This window comes from Poecile atricapillus, chromosome Z (genome assembly GCF_030490865.1).
Source record: "Poecile atricapillus isolate bPoeAtr1 chromosome Z, bPoeAtr1.hap1, whole genome shotgun sequence".
Classification (NCBI taxonomy): Eukaryota; Metazoa; Chordata; class Aves; order Passeriformes; family Paridae; genus Poecile; species Poecile atricapillus.
The window spans coordinates 14,625,346-14,647,138 of NC_081289.1; the positions used below are offsets into that span (position 1 = coordinate 14,625,346).

Here is a 21,793-nt window from a genome sequence, read left to right on the forward strand (position 1 = left end):
GCTTGCAAGTGGAGAACCAGCGCAAGAAGCACCTATAAATGGGATGCAAGGAAAAGAGAAATTTAATAATAAAAAAAGAAAAAAAAAGAAAAAAAGAAAAAAAAAAAAAACCTTGCCAGACAAAAGCAGCAAATAATGGAGGAGTTCAGCATGGTCCCAGCTGCTGGTAGTAAAAAGACTGGTCTGAGATACACGTGCAAATACCAGGGTCTCTATGTGTGAGCACGGTGGGGGGACAAAATCCAGGAATGATTGCAGGTGGTAGATCCAAAACATGGGGAGAAGAGGAGGCACCAGCAGAGACAGGAGGGGAATGCATTGTGTAGAAGGGTGCTACATGTTGAGTTATGCAAAACACATAGGTTTAAGGGATTTTGTTTGTATTGTTCTGCTGTGGGTTGGGGTGTTTTTATCTTCAGGGAACAAAAAATGAAATGGTGATTATAAAGGTAGATAAAAACTGAAGGGAAGTTGTTATACAGCAGAAATAAAGTCCTACATGTTCATTGTTGTGCACTGGGGTAATAATGGCAGGTGAGACATGCTAAGGTGGTCGGCTTGAAAGGGAAACTGCTGCACATCAACTGGAAAAAGAGGATCCTTGTGGGTGGCAGAAAGTTTAGGAGCTTGCAAGAGGAAGTAACACTCGAGAGAGATGGGAAAAGGTACAGGCTGGAGGCTGGGTGAGGATATGAAAGGGACATACAAGGATGGTAGGATGGTCTGCAAGGGGGAGGTTGGGCATGGAGTGGGAGTGGAGGGAGAAAGGTGAAAGCACAAAGGATGTTTGGAGGAGGAGTTAAAATGTGAACTATTAGCTATTTGGAGAAAGGTATGGAAAATAATCAGCTACATGATGCTTGTGGGGGGGCTCAAAAGGAGACACCTTTGATTTGTCAAGAAATAGATACACAGATGTATTTACAAGGAAAGTAAAAGAGTATGAAAGGCAAGGCTTGAATGGTGATGGAAACGTGCTGAGAACAGGAACTCAGAGGGGAAAATGAGCTGGATGGAGTTAGGGTGTGGTGAGGGGAAAAGGATTCTGTAAGTATGTGAAGGGGTAACTGATTAGAGATATTTAAGAGGAGGCTGGAAGCCTGCTGGAGTGTGCTGCCTGCCTGCAAGGGAGAGACAGAACTGCGGGAAAAGCCACGGAGAAGTGTGAGGAAATGCAAGAGAGTGGAAATCACAGGGGCAGGATGAACTGCAACAAGGATATAAAGCCATGGCAGGTGTTGAGAAGTGCACGAATGAGGAAAAACTAAGGATTGTAGGAGGCATGAATGGGGATGAAATGAAGAGCTCTGTTTTCTGTAATGCCTAGGAAAGAGGTGATTTAGAGGAGATACAGGGCGAGAGAGCAGAGAGTGAAGGGAAATTTGAGGGTATGTTTCTTAGTAGGCAAAGAAAGGGAGTGGTGCAAAGATGGAGTGGTTTTCCCAGCAGAACCGGGGATGCCTCTTTACTGGGGAGTAGGAGCAGCACAGGGAAAAAACAGGCGGTAAGTTACAGGGGAAACAGTTGGGGCAAGGAACAGGAAGTAAGGAATAATGGGAAGACTGTGGGAGGAGGAGAACATAAACAAAAAGGAGCAATTTTCTGTTGCAACAGACGTAACAAATGTGTTTATATATCTCTGTGGTAGGTACTGGATAAGTGAAACAGCAAGAGGGAATGGAACAAATGTGCTGGTGCAGAAATTACTGAAGATATAAAGGGGTAGGAGAAGGAATGGGAGGAGAGATTACCTGGAGGGCCGAATAAGCCACATGACTGTGCTACGGTCAAAAGTAAAGTGTGAAGTGTGTGGGGAGGCAAATGCAGGTGGGATCTGTGGGGCAGGAGGTAGAAGTGGACGGGAATGACAGTTCCTGTTACAAGGGGTGAGGAGCTCAGCGTGGGTTGGCACACAGTGGTGTGGGAGTGAGGAAGGGACCTATCAGGCTGTGCCTCCATGCAAGGGCTGTGCAAGGGAAGGTAAAGGGAGGGAAAAGTTGTGTCTAATGAGAGACATTTGTGTGCACAGCATGCTTGAAGAAAATGAGGGAAGTGCAGGTGAGGGTTGCAGACCTAGGTGTGGGGCCTGGGAAGGAACGAAGGAAGGAAGGAAGGAAGGAAGAGTGATGAAGAGCGAGAAAAAGTTTATGATAATTTAAGCCATTTGTCGTTATCTGCCTCTTGCTTTGAGGGAGGCTAAGTGTGCAAGGGGCCCTAGGTGCATGCAGTGCACCAGGAGAGCAGATTGGGAGTTCAGTGCAAGGGCACAGGTAAGTCCATAGAGACCTTGATGATAGGAATTCCATGGATGCATGGAATGCTGGTTCTGTGTGAGGGCCAGGGGTGAATATGTTCAGTGAGTGCTGTGCTTATGGGACTGGCAGAGTTGCAGGTGATGAGGACAACCCAGGCAGAAGCTGAAACCCTCGTAGGGTGTGTAAGAGCCCTGGGCTGCTGTAAGGGATGGAAGCCTGCATGGAAGTCCCAAAGAGCCACACAGGAGGCCGTGCTGACATGCAGGATGGCATGCAGAGGCTGAGTGGAACATCACGTGTCCACTGCGTTCGCGGCACAGTTCTCCATGTCAAAATCACTTACGTAAGGCCAGCACCAGGGGTGAGTCTCATGAGTGCTAGGAAGGCAATGTTTGCACTGAGAAGGAGGGTAGGAAAGAATGACTAACCGGGAAAATGGTTTGGTGCGTGGGTAGCGATCGGACCCGACGTGCTCTAGATGTACCTGCCTTCTGCATGACTTGCACAGCAGGCAGGCTCTCCTCTAGAGGTTTTTTGAAGGCTTTTTATGAAGAACTGCTGAATAATCCTTAGAAAATCCCAGTACATTTAACTGCAATATTTAAACCAGCTTCATTCAGAAGGATACCAACTCACCTTATTTTCACACATTAAAACCTCTGAATACTGCCACTGGCACAAAAGGGCAGAGAGGTTTCTCTGGGACAAGTTACCAGGGCTCTTGGATGAACAATCATTGGGCTGAAGCAAAAAGAAGGACTACAGATGTCAGTCAAAAGAAAGAGGAAAGCACTGGCTTTCTCCATGGCTTGAAGCAATGCTGGAGTAATGTGCATTTGGAGGTTGAAAACATAGGATACATCTTGGGTGTCAGAGACAAGCACTGTGAACTTATTTCCCTTCAAAACAACTGCATTTATTGACAACAGTTGTTCTTCAGATCTGGTCTAAAAAGATCTTCAAATTGTGTGGCTCACTTTGGACTTTGGTTTCGTCTACATTGAGTAGGAAAGTGCTTGTTTCCACCCGTAGCTGGTGAGAAGATTGTGAGTAATCCTGTGGGTCTTGCACTGGAAGAAATCAGTCTGATCACACAGAACCTCTAAACTTAAATGTTGAAGCCTCTGAGCCTAGACTTTAATAGACCATGGTTCATAGATCCCTTTTCTGTTCATTGCAAGGACAAATTCCTGCTAAAATAAAAGCAAGCACCCTGTGAAATGATAAGCCATTATTGTTCTTGCAGCCACACGTTGGGTTGGGAACCCATTGTCCTGGTTTTTACACTGGTTTCCCACTGCAGAGTCCAGTTCAAGCTCTCCAGCTGGATAATTTTTCCTGGCAGTTCTTGCAGCTCGTTGCAGTCTGTGGGAAGCACCTTTCTTTTCTGGTGGGAGCGAACTTCCCACCATGGCAGGCTGTGGGTGGAGGGGATGGTGAAGCAGCTGTCCATGAGGGGGAGATGCAGTCTCAGATACTGGGATTCAGCTGGGCTGAAACCACACACCACAGCTTACTCAGCTCACTGCCACCAGTGCTCCCCTGGCCTCTGACCACTCTGCTCCCTCCACAAAGAAAAATGAAAATCAAACAGTGGCATCAACCTGTCAGCTGGCTGAGAAAAGAGAAAGGGATCAATGGATTGCTGCAGGAAGGGAAGCAAAGCAAGAGTGAATGGGTTGTGCTCAGTGTGGAGAACATGGGGCATTTGTGCCTGCCTGGACCCTTTTCAGCCATGACACAGCCATAGATATCTGCTTGCAAGGGGCTGGAACATCTGGGTGTCCATGCAGAAGTTTGTCTGGCCATGTGTGTGTGTCTCCTGGTGGTGTCCAGAAGCAGTCAGTGGGAAGGGATGACAGAGGGGGATGGCAGCTGTTGCTGTGTGGGAGACTTTTGCATCTGTCAGAGGGGGATGTGGGGATCAGTCATTTTTTGAGGGGACAGATGGGATGTGCGTGTGAAGAGAGAAGCACTAAGGGTGGGTATGGAGTGGTCTCAAGGTTGTGAAGTGAGTGCTAGAGGGAACATCCACAGCTATGTTTCTGATTGTATCATGAGCCTTAAGTCCATAGGGGAAGGGGAGTCCTCTGTAGGAAGCCTCAAGGGAGATTATACCTCCCAAAGAACTAAAACAACCTCACTCAAGCATCCAGTTCAGTTCAGAGCCTCCTTCTCTCCTTCAGATGGTACAAGCAAGCCAGGAAACATGGCCCTTTCCTTCAGAGCAGCAAGCACTTGAAAGAACACAGCAGGACCATATACTCCTCCCTCTCTGATCTTTCCCTGCCTCCATGTCATCTCCACCTTTTCACACACATGAGGAAGGGTCTTTCCCTCTCAGTTTGTGTGTGGAATTCCCATCTGAGGGAACGCGTGACAAAGCTGAGCGTGAACAAGGACACAGCAGCATGGGGGAAGGCTGTGTCCGTGCATGTCGAAACAGAATTTGCTGGTTATCTGTTGTTATCTCAGGCTCAGAGAAGGAGCCTGTTGGTTGCATTTGGATGCACATGGGAAGGATGGCAGGGTATTCCATGTTTCCATCAGGCAGAGTATGACTCATTTGGAGTCACCGTTTGTGTAGCTGTGAAAATGTGCAGATCCTGCAGAGCAAAGTCCACTGTGTTATCTGTTAAAAAACCTGTACTGGAGGTGATGAAAACACTCTGAAAGGATTACAACCCACAGGGTAAGATTTGCAGCACTTCTCCAACATTTCCTGTGCTTCCAACGTACATGTTGCCCGTAATGGAACCACAGCAATAAATGTGCTCCTCAGATGCTCTTTCACACTGTCCAGCAATAAATTTCTGTATTTTGAGTCTGACCCTGCTATAGGTTTCACATATTTTATCTTACATTAGCTGAGTTAGCATGCAAAAATCTAGTTAATTCAAAAATATGTATTTCTAGGCAATGCCTTACAAAAGAATTCAACCACATTTGCCAAAAGTCTGAATCGATACAATCAGAGGTAACTCGCAGGGAATTGTAGAGCTGCAGAAGGAAGAAGTACTTTGTACTCTACATGAATTCAGGTTGTGAGTGTGAAATTTAAGCCAAACTACTTCTTTTGAAAAGCTCTGTGGTTAGACAAGTTTGAATACAGCTTCCTCTCCTGTGACTTCTGCCTCACCCAGGAGATGGACACACTTGCAAGACAAAATCAGCTTCTGTCCCCTCCAGATACGGGATTTGGGATTTGGTTTTTGCTCCAAAGCAAGATGAGATGTTTTGGCTTTTAGGTATCAAATATAGACCTCATAAATCTGATGGAGACTAAACCAGAGTTGTTAAGACATAGGCTACATTTCATGTGCTGAGGGGTCTTTCCTGGATTTGTACATTAGAAAATATTTACCCATTTCAGGGTTTTCAGTTCCTGTGAGAGGTAAAACTATTTCCTCCACTCATTTCTCAAACAATTTGCACAGTCAGATTTTACATGATTAGCTTTCCAAATGAATGATGCAGATAACTCCATAACATAAAAATATCTTCCTGAAATTATGGTTTTTCTTTGCTGTTTATTCATATTTGCATGTTATCCCACTTAGATCCCTTAACATCTTTAGCAGCTTTCCTTCTTTGTTATTGTTTACTGAAGATATCATTCACATATTTGACTTAAGCTGTCCTTTGTTTCTTTTCTTACAGTTAATATGATTTCTTTTCCTCTAAGCATATTCTTCAATGTCTTAATTATGTTTTTCCAGTTTTCTGACTTAATTTCATCTAAAACTTTGTGACACTAGAGCATTCAGGAATAAAATTGATGTTCCAAAACCAGACCTCTTTCCTCTAATTGCCTACCTTCTTCAATTACACTTTTTGCACTCACTATTTTTCTCTTTTGTGTCTCCCTTCTACCCTAAAAGAACTTCTATCTAATAAATCCAGCACTAATTCCTTGTTGAAATCATGGCTAGCTAATTTTCAATATTACACCTTTCCAACTTCCTCCCTAACATTTAATAGAGTTGGTCTAAATTGATTTTTCCTAGACATATTATCATAGGGTTTTCTCCTCTGAGTCTCTTACTTTTTGCCCATTTTTCTGACAAATATGTCCTTCTATGTAGCATTTTTTTCTATCCTTTCCATTCCTTCTATTCATCTACAGCCTGTTTCTTCTCCCATTTAATTTTTCTTCACCTTTACTCTTTAATGCTTTCAGACTGAGATGATTTTTGAGGTCCCTTCCAACCCAAACCATTCTATGTTTCTAAGATTTTTACGGAGTAAAACTCTCATGAGAGAGATGAAAACCATTTCATCATATAGGGATACCTTCAGGAAATATTGCCTCAATATGTCATTCTTTCTAGATGTGCTCTAGATGTACTTAGAACAAAGTATTAATTTATTTATACTAAATTTATTCATGAATTAATCTGGGCAGAGACCTTTTTTTCTGCTCAGAGAAAATGTCTGTGTTCAAACTGCCTTTCTGTGTTCCCTTGCTGTTTGAACTGCCTATTTAAGTCTGAAACACTCAGGAAATACGTTTAGTTTTTCTGTTGAAAGACAAACCATCACAAGCTCTGAGAAAAGAAGAACAATCTAAATAGTACTGCAAGATGAGATGAGGGAATTGTTGTTGTTGTTGTTGTTGTTGTTGTTGTTGTTTTACCAAAACAAAACAAAAGCTTCATGAAGTTAAATCTTGCCCTGGGAAGCTAAAGCTGCTTTTCACATCTGCTAGGACAGGGAGTTGTCTTCGTTGGAAAAGTTTGCATTTTTGGGAAAAAGAAATGTTTTTAAAGTCCGGTGATTTTTTTTTTTTGTTATCTCTGTCTTTCCTCTAGTAGGAAATCTTCCTGTTAATTTTTTTTTTTTTTTTTTTTGGTCAGAGGTTGTTCTCTTTTTTTTAACCACTATTAAGCAAATCTTATTGGTTTAGTTGTCCTTTGGCAAGTTAATTTGTTTACTTCAATCTTTCTTTGCACCTCTGTTTCAGACTGTGCCTTTCCTGGTTCTGGTTTGACACCAGCACTTCCACTGATCCCAATGCATTTCTGATTTACCCAGGATCAGGGCAAGCACAGAAACCCATCTGACTGCAGGTCAGATGCAGTTCTACTCTCAGTTGCACCCAGGTGATCTTATTAAAATTTGTGAGGCTGTAACTTTGAATTTGTGTCTTTGGGTTTGTTTTGGGGGATTTTTTTTAGCCATGAATGCACATCCAAAGCATTTTTGTATGTTGAGCCACAGAAATCACAGGAGGGGAGACAATATGCCTACATTAGATAAGTAGTATTTTGACTGGAAAAACTGCAGCACTTTTTTTCTTTTTTTTTTTTTCTTCTTTTTTTTTGGTTGGTGGTGGTGGTGGTGGTTGGAATTTGTCAGATCCTCAAAAACCAATCATTCCCTGCTTGTTCTAATAAATCTCAACTAAGTCCCTGTGGACACTAAAGTTCAAAAGGCTTTTTCAGGCTTCTCCTTTGCTCAAAAACCTGTGTCCTTTTTAACCTTGTTAACCTCGGTGACCCATCTACCAGCCATCCACAGAGCAGGGAATTGGTACTTGGAACTACAAGGGCTAAACCAGCAAAGCACATTAACCTGGAGAAAACAAGGGCATGATGCTTCTGCCTCACAGGGGACTCTTGGGATTAGGAGGCAAAGAGAAATTCCTCAGGACTGGAGAATTAAACCCAACAAAATCCATCTCTAGTACAGTCTAATATCTCCTAATACGGTCTGTGTCTCTAAGATCTCAGCCAGCCAGATAGAATATTCTTCAAAGCTCTGTCATGTCTAATTTTAAATTCAACAAGTGATTGGGCTTCCACCACTCCACTTAAAATTTTCATACCATTCCCAATCCAGCTTGAGTGCCATTCATTACTACAGGATTGAGTGCTTTCCCATGGGCAACTTCTTAGCAACAACACAGTCCTGGGTGGCAGTAGGACAGCTGGCAGGAGACCAGGTTGGATGAGTGGTTTGGCTTCAATTTTATTTTTTCTTTAGTTAAATTCTAGTGGTTACCTTTTTGTGATGGCATTCTTTGAGGAAGAAGTGAAAATAAAATGTGTCATTGTTGAAAGTAACAGAAATATTTTTAATAAATAACCTGTTCTTGGAGAACAGCTCTTTTTTCAAAAGAAAGGTTGCACTGTGAGACCACACCTTGAGTCATGGGCCAAGTTTTGAGGCCCTCACTAGAAGAAAGACATTGAGGGTCTGGAGCGTGTCCAGAAGAGCTGGGAAAGGGTTTGGAGCACCAGAAGCAGCTGAGGGACCTGGGGGAGCTCAGCCTGGAGAAGAGGAGGCTCAGGGGGAACCTTCTGGCTCTGCACAACTCCCGGACAGGAGGGGACAGCTGGGGAGGGTCAGGCTCTGCTCCCAGGGAACAAAGGACAGGACAAGAGGAAATGGCCTCAAACTGTGCCAGAGGAGGTTCAGGTTGGACATCAGGAAGAATTTCTTCATGGAAAGGGTGCTCAGGCCTTGGAAGGGGCTACCCAGGGAGGTGGTGAATCCCTGTCCCTTGAGATCTCCAAGAGACTGCTGGACCTGTCACTCGGCACTCTGGACCAGGTGACAAGGTGGAGATCGGTCACAGGTTGGATTCGATGATCTGGGAGTTTTTTTCCAGCCTCAGTAATTCTGTGGTTTTGTGAAAAGCTCAGTACAATCTCCTCAAGATGATGGGTGTGTCTGTAGCCTGGCAGCAACCTGGACAGTGTTCCAGGAGGTAACTCCATACAAATTACTGGGCCTGTACTTTCCCCCATGAGGAGTCTCCAGGTCCTCCAACCTATTAGCAGAACTGCACCAGGATAACCAACCTTATTTCTGTTTGGATGGCAGTGCAAAGCTCCCCAGGGACAAATTGCCCAAAGACACTCTGCAGGCTGGTGTTAAGACATCCGGCTGTGTAGAGCAGTTCTGGTGGAGCAGAAGAGACAGCAGTTTCTGAGCCAGCACCCTGCAGGGTGAGCACAGAGGGCAGACCCTTGCTCTGCCAGGGCAATGCAAACTGCCTGAGGCTCTTCTCAGGTATTCACACTGCTTGGTGAGGCACATGAGCTAAGCTAAAGCCTTTTTCCAGCTCCCCCAGGACAACATGGTCCTTTAGGATGACTGGAATCAGAAACCTTCCTGGTCCTCTACAGGAATCATTGAAAGTCTTAGGTTAGAATGGACCTTAAAAATCATTGAGTTCCACCCCCTGCCATGGGCAGGGAAACCTTCCACTATCCCAGGTTGCTCAGAGCCCCACCTAACCTGGCCTGGAACATTGCCAGGGATGGGGCAGCCACAGCTGCTCTGGGCAACCTGTGCCAGGGCCTTACCACCCTCACAGGGTAGAATTTCTTCCTAGTATCTAGCCTAAATTTCCCTTTTCAGTTTGAAGCTCTTCTCCCTTGCCCTGTCACTACAGTTCCTGATGAAAAGTCCCTCTCCAGCTTCCCTGAATCATTTTCAGATTCTGGAAGGTGGTCTGAAGTTTCCACAGCCTTCTCCTCCCCAGGCTGAACAGCCCCAGCTTTCCCAGACTGTCTCCATAGGGAGGTGCTCCAGTCCTCTAATGAACTTTGTGGCCTCCTCTGGACTTGCTCTGACAGTTCCATGTCTTTCTTCTGTTGGGGCCACCAGAACTGGATGCAATATTCCAGGTGGGGTTTTACCAGAGCACAATACAGATGGGCACCACAACCTTCCTTCAGCCGGGTCCATAAATTCAATTATTTTCATTTTATTCATAAAATCCCTAAATATTTATGACTATTTAGGGAAATTTGTGTATTCTAATTGCTTTCTGAACTTTCTCCTGATTAACCAATTGTTTTTAGCAGTACATGGAAACTTATGACTACAAAGAAGCATCCAAAATTATTTCCTGGTTACCATTGATGGATTTCACTTTGGGTTTTTTCCATCTTTTCCCATCTATCAACTTCTATTTTTCTCTTGCTGAATATTCTTGAACAGCCAGTTGCTAGCTCTAGAGCTAACTAACTTAACAGGGGCCTAATTCTGACCCCACTTACTTGGAAGAAGCCTAATGGCCCCCCAGAGAATAAGTTCATCTTGAGGCAGTGAAAATTTAGACCAGAGTCAAGACCTGAGAAGTCAACATAGAAACTATTGCCAATAGTCAGGGAAATGAGAGTGGTTGTTTCTGAAAAGAAAAGGGGAAAAAGAAAAAGGCGGGGGGGGAGTTTCTTAATGTAGAAACAGTTTTCCAAATCTGAACTAGCAAAGCTTCCTCCAAAATTCTGCTCTGACCTGTCAAAAATTGTCTAATCACAGTGTGATACTGCTCTTGTTTGTTTGTTTCCTTGCTTGTTTTCTCCTCTCTTTTTGCAAGAAGGTGTTGGTGAGGTGATTCCTGCTCTTTCAATTTTTCCATCCATGAAATTCTCATCCAGATGAAATATATCAGACCAAATATGAAAAATGAAAGCCAACATCCTACCTTTGATCTGAGGCAAATAATTGTAGGTGCCATCGCCAGCCTTCCACAGGAATGTGGTCCAGAGCAAAGGACTTGAAAAGAACCTCAAAGATACTTCTAAAACCCATAAAATGTTTTAGCAATTTTGGGTTTTCCTCCCCTTTTCCTTTCTGAAAAGGAACAGATGGGAACAGAAGTAAATTCTGCCATCTGGAAAGACTGAAGGATCAGTATGAAATGAGCCAGGTGTCAAGTTTGTTCATCACCAGCCCAGCTTTGTCAATTATCAACATCAAAACCTTGTCTTGACAACGGCTGAATTACACTAAAGAGAAATGGCTTTGCAAAGCCATTTTTTCTGTATCTTTTTGTCACCTAATTGTTCTACTACCTTGAAAACTCCAGTTCTGAACAGAAAAAGGAAAGAAATTAGTTTGAAGTTTTACTTCTTATGCCACAGGAAATTGTCTGCTTTGGTCTTTCCTACCTTCCACTGAACACTGCAGTCTGGATTCCACTTAAAGTCCATTATCTCTGTCATGACCTTTTAATATTATGCTAAACTGAATTTATATATAGTTAATTTAGACCTTGTTCTTATAACAGTTTGAAATGGAAATGTAGCACCTTTGGGAAATCAGAAGCACAAAAATCATTATAGTGCTGTTCAGTCTCTGGAGAGTGTCTGAATCACTGTCTTTTTTGCTTTAAATATTGGAAATTGTGTGTAAATGCAATTATATCTATATATATATAATTGTATTACATATGTGTACACATATACATGTGTGCATATATATATGTGCACTTACTGTACACAGAAGACTAAAGAAGTCTTGTTCTTTATCTGAGTAGATTTTCTCTTTTTTAATTATGTTTTATTTGCATTTAATTTATGAGATCTCACAGCACCATTGGTTTTAATCTTATTATGTATTGGCTTATCCTGCTTTAAGCTTTATACTAAAGGACATCTGAGCAAATAATATGCATACTAATAAGACGGATAATACAGTGCCCAAAAAATATAAATAAGGTACCTGGAGTGGCAGGACAAGGGGGATTGGCTTCATAATGAAAAGGAAAATTTAGGTTAGATATTAAGAAGAAATTCTCCCCTGTGATGTTGGTAAGGTCCTGGCACAGGTTGCCCAGAGAAGCTGAGGCTGCCCCATCCCTGGCAGTGTTCCAGGCCAGGTTGGATGGGGCTCTGAGCAGCCTGGGATAGTGGAAGGTTTCCCTGCCCATAGCAGGAGCCTGTAATGAGATGATTTTTAAGGTCCCTTCCAACCCAAAGCATTCTGTGGTTCTGTGACTCTCACATATATATATATACATATAAACATGTACATACATATATATACATACATACAAATATACACACAAACACACACACACATATATATATATATATATATGTTATCCACCAATTATAATCAATATTTCTTTTCTTCAGACATGCACACACACTGATTTCCTTGGTAAATACCCTCAGCCTTCTCTTGCCATCTTTTGCAGAACAATATTACTTCTCTTTTGCAGAACAAATCTTTACAAAAAGCTGGAGCTGCATATACTGGTACTGTTTTTCTATGCATAATGCAATCCATGATGCTTCTTTTACATCTTGGCTGTGATTGCCTTTTGTCAAATTTTGTCTGTAGTCCTCAATTATCCTCTGTGTCTGCATATTCCCATGGGTTTTCAGTTTGGTAACATAGTCAGCTGTGGTTATCTTCTGTTTTTCCTCCAAAACATGCAATTTGTTTTGTTTCTGCTGTGCAACCTGACAAATTTTCTTTTTTCTCCCCCTCTAAACATAAATCAGGAGTTTGTAATGTTCTTTTTATTTCCCTTCAGTTTGATGTTTCTGCATCATCTGAATAGATGAGGTCCACAAGCTCCCCTGAAATTTCCTGAGAAAGAGTCAAATATGTTGTGTAAAAATTTCCCAACTTTTTTTTCATCTTCATATGATGCTGATACCTTTCAAAATTTCTTTACCACTGGCTTCCTCTTTTTCTCCTGATACCATGACAATTAAATAAATCCATGACCTCTGACTGAGTCCCCAAGAAGAAAAAGACATAATTATTGCTGCTCATGTCCTTTTTCAATGAATTTCTTATTTTTGTGAGAAGGCAAATTCTTGTTCGAATCCCTTCAGTTTGAACCTCTTGTTTTCTTCTCTTTCTCTTTCTCTTTCCTTCAGAAAGGGTTTTTTGAGGACCTCTGACATCTCTATTTTCTTATCAACATCTTTCTTCTCTTCATGCTTTACAAATGATCTTCTTTTTCTCATTTTTCTCCTACAATGTACTGTGCCTTGGTGAGGGTTAGACTGAACTAAGACAAAAAAAAAGGAATTAAGGGAAAAGGCATCATTTCATTCCTCTTTCAAAAAAGACTGAAATTGAAACCATCTTTAATGGTTAAAATAAAGTTTTTTTTTGTTTTTTTAAAGTTCTTTAAAGGCACAGAAAAAGAATTGCCTTATCAGACTTGTGCACTGCATCTCCATCTACTTAATTAGATGATGATTTAACAGTTTTGTTTACTTGTCTTCCCATTTTATGAAAGACTCTTAGTACCTCTGACCCTTTCTATGTTCCCTCCTAAATGTTTGTACAGATTTAGTACAATGGTTGTGTCTTCACCTCAGAATTCCTTTGCAGTCAAAATCATGTCAACATCTCTTTAACCTTGCTTCTTTTGCTCTTGGCAATATCTAATTTCCTTGCAATAAAAAGTTTTCCTTCATGTAAAAAATAATAATTAAAAAAAACCTGCAACAATGAAGAAATCCCAAACTTTAATCTACAGCCTAAAATGTGAAATTAAAGCAACGGATCTTTGAAAGGAAGGGATCTTAAGGATCATCTTCTCCCAACACCATACCATAAGTCTTCCCATACATCTTCCACCAGGCCAGGTTGCTCCGAGTTGCTCCAAGTCCCATCCAACCTGGCCTGGAACATGGCCAGGGATGGGGCAGCCACAGTTTCTCTGGGAAACCTGTGCCAGGGCCTCACCACCCTCACAGAGAATAATTTCTTCCCAATATCCAATCTAACCCTGCTCTCTGTCAGTGTGAAGGCATTCCCCCTTGTCCTGTCTCTGCAGGCCCCTTCAAGAGTCTCTCTCCATCCTTCCTGTGGGTTCCCTGCAGGCACTGCAAGGCCACAATGAGCTCACTTCTCTTCTCCAGGCTGAGCAACCCCCAATTCTAAAGCAATAGCTGCAAGGCTAAAAAATATTTCTTTTACAACAAATATTGCCATATCTATTTTGTTATCATATCTAATTTTTAACATTTATTTCAATGTAACTGGGAGCCAGACCAGACTGTCTCTATGTTGGAGATTTCTGGAAGAGCAGACAAATCTTATTTCTTCTTTTCTTGTGTATTCTGATGGTTACTTGCCCTGAAATAAGTTGAAGACAACTTTCCATTTTAGTTCAAAAGGGAGATCAGTCTGTTATCCAGTTTAATTTTATTTGTTGCAGTGAGGGAAGCACTTGATCTCACTGTAAACCTGTGATCTTCAGTGCTGACAGTCCTCCTACTTAGTGCCTCTGTAAACCCAGCAAACTCAAAGGCTTACAGTGAGGGCCTCATACTGGAGAAAAAATGCAATTATCTGATTTACTGATCACTCCAGCTGTTTCAGAGGGATCAGCAGTCCTTGAGAGTTATAATCATGCTATTGAAGAAGAGTGGGACCAAAGCTTTCAGGCTCTTTTGCCCACAACAAGCTGGAACTTGCATTCGCACAGAGCTAAGTGAGTAAATTCCTTTCATCACCTGGTTGTAGAAGGGTGTGCATCTGAAAAATGCAGCCCTTCTCACTGGGCATGGGTATGTGGGGGGGTTTTCCCAAAGATAAAGGTCTTGCCTTTTTATCAGGTGAGAATCTTCAAGTCATGCACTGAAGTTACCAGGTGACAGACAGCTAGTGCTTGCCACAGAAAAATCCCTTAAAATTCTTTAAAAAGAATTGGACCAGCTTTACCATGTGTGTTTGAATTGCCAGGTTGTACTGTGATCAACTCACAGGTATATGTGTTCTCATTTTGAACCCTTGCTCTGCAAATATCTCGGGGTGGGAATTTGTCAGGCAGTAGTCTGCCTGTGTCATAATGAATTCACACCCAAACCAGTTTGAATGAATGCTTTAAGGAAGATTCCTTGAGCTGTAATTAGTAATGCATTGCTAGAACCCAGGTACTGCACATTTAAATACTCCTCCACTGGCTCTGATTAGTAACACACTGCTAAACCCCAGCACAGCCCTGTGACATCCATTCAGCTGTTTATTCACTCACTTGTTCATTCACTGTTTCTTTTGTTTTGAGGAGCAAGTACATTTCTTTATATTTTTCCATTTATACACTCAGTTCTCGGGGTATAAGCTTATTTCCTCAGATGAACAGAACATTTCTGAGGGATTTCAGTTGAAACAAATTTAATTTTTCATGGATCAGCTGCAAAGCTGTTTTGGCCTCTGTCTCCAAAGCATCACAATATAAATTTTATGGACACATTGATACAAACCACCTTTCTATTTATACATAAAAATTCCTTTTATGTTGACCTATGTAGTTTCAGCTTATAGGCAGTTCCTCTGCTTTAAAAGAAAAGAAAAAATTATGACATATAGTTTGAGAGAGCAGAAACATTTTTTCATTAACAAAAAAAAAAGAAAATAATTTTGCCACTGGTCAGTCCCCCTTTTTGGTTTTCTTTCCACAGTTACTACTTCAAGCTCATGCACTTGTAAGGGAATTTTGGAATTCAAGCTGAGGGTGGTTATTGTAAATTCATAAAAATAAGTATCGGTATGGAGATTGCTTGAAAATGGAGAGTCTTGGAGAGGATGGGACAAACCCATTCCACCCATTTATCACTACAGCCTGACACTTTGGAATACCCAGCTGAGCAAGGAAAAAGGTGATCAGGACCAATCACCAAAAGATCACATGGCAGAACTGCTCCCCTTTTCTAAGAGGGGACCCTGCAGATCTTTTGGGATTCAGGAATCTTTGCTGGCAGCAGCTGGTAGGAGCTCAAAGAAGGGAAAGGAGGATGAAGGGCTGCCAAAACAGGCTCCAAAGTGTCTTGCTGTGACTCTGACCAAGTGCTTACAACAAACTGTCCAGGAATAAGTTCCAGCTCAAAAAAAGCAGTCACTTCGTGGAGGTTATTTGGCATGTCTTCCTGAATAACAAACACACTGGGGTGGTGGCAGGGCCATCATAATTCACTTAAAATTTGTACTCAAAGCTAAATTTCACCCTTACAGAGACCCAGCTTTGAGGTCTTCTTCCTCTTAGGGCCTATTTTTCCAGGAGCTCTGCCTTAGTCCAGCCCCCTACCCAGTCTCGTAACAGAGTGAGCTTCAGACAGAAAGAAAAAGGGAATTCACTGAATATTTTAATATTTTTGACATATTCATTCAGTTCCCCACACCTTAATGCTCTTCATTGATCCAGTGATATCTGGGCCATGTGTGGTGGTGCCAGCAGTTTCCAAAATTGTGCAAATACCCATGAAACATGGCTTATTATGCATAGCTTGGCAGTTCAGTGTAAAGAGTCTGCCAAAAGGAGACAGGAGCCTTATCAGAAAGAGACAGGAAATTCTCGAGCAAATTTAGGAGTTGACTTTTTGAGTTAGGAGTGTTGACAGGCGCAGATCCCTCTGTCTGGCAATTACCAATTCTTCCTCTCATAACTACAAGGAAAATCCAAGTACCTCAAATTTTGACTGGGCAGGAGGTGTGTCCAAGACCTGTTTCTCCAGAGCCATTCCACTTCTGCAGTTCTTGTTCTGACCTCAGACCAAAAATGCAAAGGTCACATTTCCCTGCTTGAGATCTCAGACCAGCTTTTGTTGCTTATGGAAGATTTCCACCCAAACATGGTAGAAGTTTCTAAATATGTCTGACAAAACTATGACATTGTCAAAATGTGAATGAAACGTTTAATCCAAAACCTTGCCTAGGAAATGTGAGAGGTGCTGTTCCAAGTTGGCAGATTGGTTTCCCTGTCAGGTGTGTGCATTTTTTTGTTTGGTTTTCTCAGCCATACATCACTTGGCTCTGCCAAATACCTAGATAGCTGGGATCAGCTCTAGCCATGAGGATGTTAATCTCTTTGTTTTAGTGTTTTATAGGATTGCTTCAGCACTAGACAATGCATTCAGACACTGGAAGGAGTAGGATCGGACACAAGGTGAATGACAAACTCTCTGTTTGAAGTGGAAAACTTGCTTGATTTTCTGCTAAATTATTCTGTCCCTATTGGCAGTTTGCTATTTCCACAGACTTGGCTCATAAATATTGGATGTCTGCCTAGCTGGGAAATTGCATTTCCATTTTCAACACCTGCTATGTGCTAGACTTCTATGAGAGTGCTTAGCTGGCTCTCTGCAAAGAGGGGGTGCTTACAGTTAGTGTTGTTACCTGTGAGTGTCCTTAAAACATGCTTAATACTCACCCCAGTTTTACCTTTCCAAGACAACTCCAGTTTTCTATGGATTTTGAAGTACTGGTGAGATTCTCATCAGATTTTCTGTTGTTCTTACACCACCGTATCTCATGCAGACATAAAAGATTCCATGCTCTTCCCTTATAAACCCAGGCTCAGATATTCCTGTTTGGTATCTCCCTCCACACTTAGATTTCACATTGTGTTTGCTCAGGAGTGTTTAGGAAGAGCCAATGTTTGCATTTCATGGCACTGTATGTATAGAGGCCACAGAGAATTCAGCAGATCCACTGAGGTGTTATGTAAACAGAGGATATTTATGATAATTGTAATTATACACGGTTGCATAGAATTAATCATGGAAGCTCAGAAACCATTGTTGCATATTTTGTTTACCAGATCTCAATAACTATTTTAGTAAGACAGACAGGCTCAGGGCTAAATTAATTCCCTGACAAGCTAGCAAACCTGGGTTTCTGCCCATATGTAGCATGGGTACAGAATCAGTGTCATATTCTGGGATTTTCTTACACAATGAGGCATAAATAAGCAAAGGAAGAAAAATAGTTTAGGAAAAACTTAAGCCAGTTGTTTTTATGGTAGGTTTTGGGGGATTTTTTAAAGATCTGTTATCTTTTGCTGTTCAGTGTTTTTGCAAAAACAATGAATTCAGAAGTAGGCATTAATGGAAAACCTGAAATAACATATCACAGTGTTTCTGTGCAAGTTTTATTATCTATTGATCATGAATTTATAAATACATTTTTGTGCATGAAACACACCTCCCTCTCCTCTTGCAGCAGCCCTGGAAATCTCATAGAGTAGAAGATTCAGTCAAGAAAATCACATAGAATCATAAATGAAAATAAAGAGATCACCATTTTCTTATTCACAAACTCTTGCCTGTAAATAAACTCCTGTTTATCCTGTTCTCAGCTGCCTCCAGTGATGAAAATTGCATGTTTTCTAAACAACCTGTTGCTGTTAGGACACCCTATGCCTGCCTGGTCCTTCAGCCAAGCAGTTCCTATCTTGCTTCACTGCCATGTTAAGATGAACAAAAATCTGTTCTGGCCACTTGAGCTGATGGGGTTTTGGCTCATGTCTTAATTTTCTCCTCATGTAACAATCATTTAGAAAGAGAGGCACAAGTGCAGGTCTCATTCTGTAGCAAGGCTATATTAGTAACAGGATTTGGCTTTGAAAATTAAGACACATTTGCTGAACAGGTCATTGATGTTTTCCTGAATCTTAAGATCTCTTAATTTCAATTGCACCATTCAGATTCATTCTAAGGTTGAAGCACTTGAGGTCCGCCTCCACTTTTACATTTTTGGTAGTGCTGGAACCAACAGCACTGTGCAAAGTCTCACCTGCTGCTTCTCACAACTGCATCACGTAGGCAAGGTTCCTCCTACATCTGGTACAACCATGAACAATAGAAGGGTAGAGCTCAAATGACTGATGAGCACAGTGGCAAGAGATTCCTGTACTTTATGCATCTGTTGCTATAGCCTTCAAGTATGGGTTTAGCTTACAGCTGGTGGAAGAATATTGCATGAAAATGCAATTTCCTGCTTCTCAGACTGAGTGAAATACACCTGGGAGTGAACAGGACTAGGGAACACAATTGTCTGGAGTCCCTGAAATGCAGGCTGGGTGGCACATGAGCTTTGCTGCTTTTCAGAGGAACACATTTATCTGCTGTGTTCTTTCCTCTGGGCTCTGCTAAAGGTTATCACTGCCCTAGCTTTTATGCTAGTTTCAAACATTTATGCATTAATCATCAGAGATATGGCACTTTTCCTTGCAATGTCTGCATATTTACTGTCTTGCATGACATATGTATATATCATTACTGGATGTTGATAAGAACAAATGAGAAGGAAATATTTAACAGACCCAAACAAGCACTATACTTAGCATGTGATTTATAGGCTTAAAATGGAGTCCAAATGCTAGTGGTGGGAGCCCTGTAAGCTGCATGTGCAGCATTGTGTTCCGCATCAGCACTTAAAAATGAAAAATTAAACATCAGCTCCGTTTACTTGGGCTACAGTGAATAACTTCAGTGCTTTATGAATTAATGAGGTGTGCTTACATGCCAAACTAAAAGCAAACTTAAAAAAAACCCAAACACCTACAAGAAAACTCTTCTCTCCACTTGGCAAGACTTTTTGAGTCAGAGAGTAAGATGTACTTATGCCACCACAGTCTGGATAAGGCACAACAGAGCATTGCAGAGTACATGAAAACAAATTAATTCACTGGGAAAATCCTTTGCAGGTCACTCCTGGAAGGCAAAGAAAGAGATCGCCATGTTCAGTCCTCCCCAAAATAATGACCCAGCAGCATTTCAGAAGGTCAAGGGGTCTCAGAAGGAGGTGGAACCAATGGAAATACTTTCCAGTGTCAGACTTTCATCTGTGACAGCTAAAACTGGGGATTTAACTGAAGGAGAGGAGTGGAGAGGAGTGGAGAGTTTTCATACAAAAGAAAAACACAAACAGAGAGAACCTGCCTTCAGAGAAAGCAAACAGTACTGTTTATTTTCTGATCACTCTGAAAGCAAAGATGTTAGAACCCTATAGACCAGTCCAGATGAAGTTAGTGGAGAGATTCCTAAGTATTTTGGTGGACTTTGGGGTTATGCTGAACTTTTGATGTTTCATGGGCAGGCTGCTGGCATGTGGGTTGGAGGGATCCAGTCCTGCCCATTTTATTCCAGAAATTAAGCAGTTGGTCACAGCCCTAGGGGTTCATGGCCTGCTTGTTCCATGGAAAAAAAAATAGGTAGGCTTTCGGGATGCTGACAATTTTCTTGTTCTCTCCCCTTCCCAAGACCTGTGAACTGGAAAGCAGGTTCAAATCAAGATAAAATGTTAGGACAGATAGGAATCAAGAACAAGCTATGCTGGCTAGTGCTTGGGGAGACAAGAGGCATCACTGAGATGGAGTGTTTACAGAAAAAAATCTCACAGCTCATATTTGTATTATGCATTTATAAATTCCTGGAACTCATTTTTATAGGGTTTTTGATTAATGGCTGTGCTGCAGTTCAGCACCAGGCCTATTGAACTTACTGTACGAGAACTGAGCAAGCCAAATATGAGCACTACTACTGGACTATGATTTAAAGGTGGTTCTTTGTTCAAAGGCATTGTTGGGGCAGCTCTGCTTATTGTACATCTAGAGATCAAAGTCAGAGCAGCCTCTCAGCAGCCTTCTTAAAATCAGAGGCAGGGATATGTTTGTCTCAGGTACCTCCACAGCAGAAGAGCTGAAGAGCAGTGAAAAGTGCTATGATTTCCCCAACACCTTTACAGCAAAGCAGGTGCAGAGCTTGTTGATGTATGGATTATCCTAATTACATATTTATGTCACTTCCATCCCAGTATCTTCCAGGAGCATGGCCAAATGCTCCATTTCCTTGTGCTGGTGTTGCATGCCAAGTGTTCCCACACTGTGGTATTTGACATTACTGCTGTTTCTCCCACACTTCAAAGAAGACATCTGTGGTTATGGCTGGCAAATGCCAACTTAATTGTTGATTATCATGGTAATGTAGTCAAAGCAGTCTCAGTTCTGCTGAGGTGGGAGTCACTTCATTAAATATAGTCCTTAGGGCAATTAGGATTTGTGAGGCGAAACGGGATGCTTGTAATTCATTGGTGTGCCAACTGGAGTCAAATTAAGGCAACGTGAAAAAAACAACAACAACAAAAACCCACCCAAAACTGGATGGGAAACCTAAAGATTTGCCAACATTGAGAGAAATATCAACAGACCACACCCTGTTCTGTGGTCTTCCCAGACAATGCAGCTTTCAACTGCAAGGTGGAATCACTCTAGGTGGTGAAATATCTGTTTGATCCCAGAGGTGGGATGGAAGATCAGGATCCTTGGCATATTTCACCCAGACTCCTGCAATCAGTTCTAGCAAGAAATAAAACAAAAGATTGATAATCATTATTGATAATGCAAGTCTTTAAAAATATGAGGGACCCTTTGAAATCATAGGTTCCAGGCAATTAAATCTGTCTCACTCTCTTTCTGAGTGTAGCATAAGTTTGAAGCTCCATGTCTCTTCTTCCATGCACTTTGTAACAACAACAACAATCAAAAAGGAGGCCACCCACTCCTGAACAAAGAGTAAATCCTGGAAAACTGAATTTTCAGGTAAAAATTAATACTGTAAAATTGTTTCTAAGAAAGAGTTTCTCCCCTAGGGGATTGGTTTTGTGTTTATAAAGACAAGAAACAGTTGCAATGATGCTGGATTACAAAATAGACCCAGACCAAAAAAAAAAAAAAAAAAAAGAAAATTAGGAAGTATAAAGTTGCTGAAATTCATTTAATTACACTTATGCAGTGTAAGGGGCTTGACAGGAAGACAAGCTTAGTCTAGTTTTAATGAAAATGTTACTAGTTTTTATGACTGCTTGCACTTGGATGAATGTCCTTTATTGTTAAATATAAGTATTATACATACGTAATTAGCATGATATATTTATGGCAGAATTACATCTTTTTTTTTTTTAAATTGGTTTCCTTCATTACTCATTCTCAATTAACTTCATTTTTTTCTTAGCTCTTTTTAATTTCTTTGAGCTTTGCAAAGCATAGTGGC

At 41.6% G+C, this 21,793-nt stretch overlaps 1 protein-coding gene across 3 annotated transcripts in view; it reads left to right on the forward strand.

Annotated features, from left to right (window-relative positions):
* Positions 1-21,793, forward strand: part of LOC131573588 (neurotrophin-3-like) — a 49,655-nt gene that overhangs the window by 1,642 nt on the left and 26,220 nt on the right. The window contains exons 1-2 of one of the 3 annotated variants that reach the window (XM_058827680.1): positions 14,584-14,731; positions 16,840-16,908. The exons of 1 other annotated variant lie outside the window; for it this stretch is intronic. In XM_058827680.1, coding sequence (XP_058683663.1) covers positions 16,870-16,908 — 39 coding nt within the window. In that variant the 5' untranslated portion in view covers positions 14,584-14,731; positions 16,840-16,869. Of the gene's footprint in view, positions 1-14,583; positions 14,732-16,839; positions 16,909-21,793 lie in introns of those variants that run through there. One more of the 3 variants, XM_058827679.1, reaches the window with a different exon arrangement.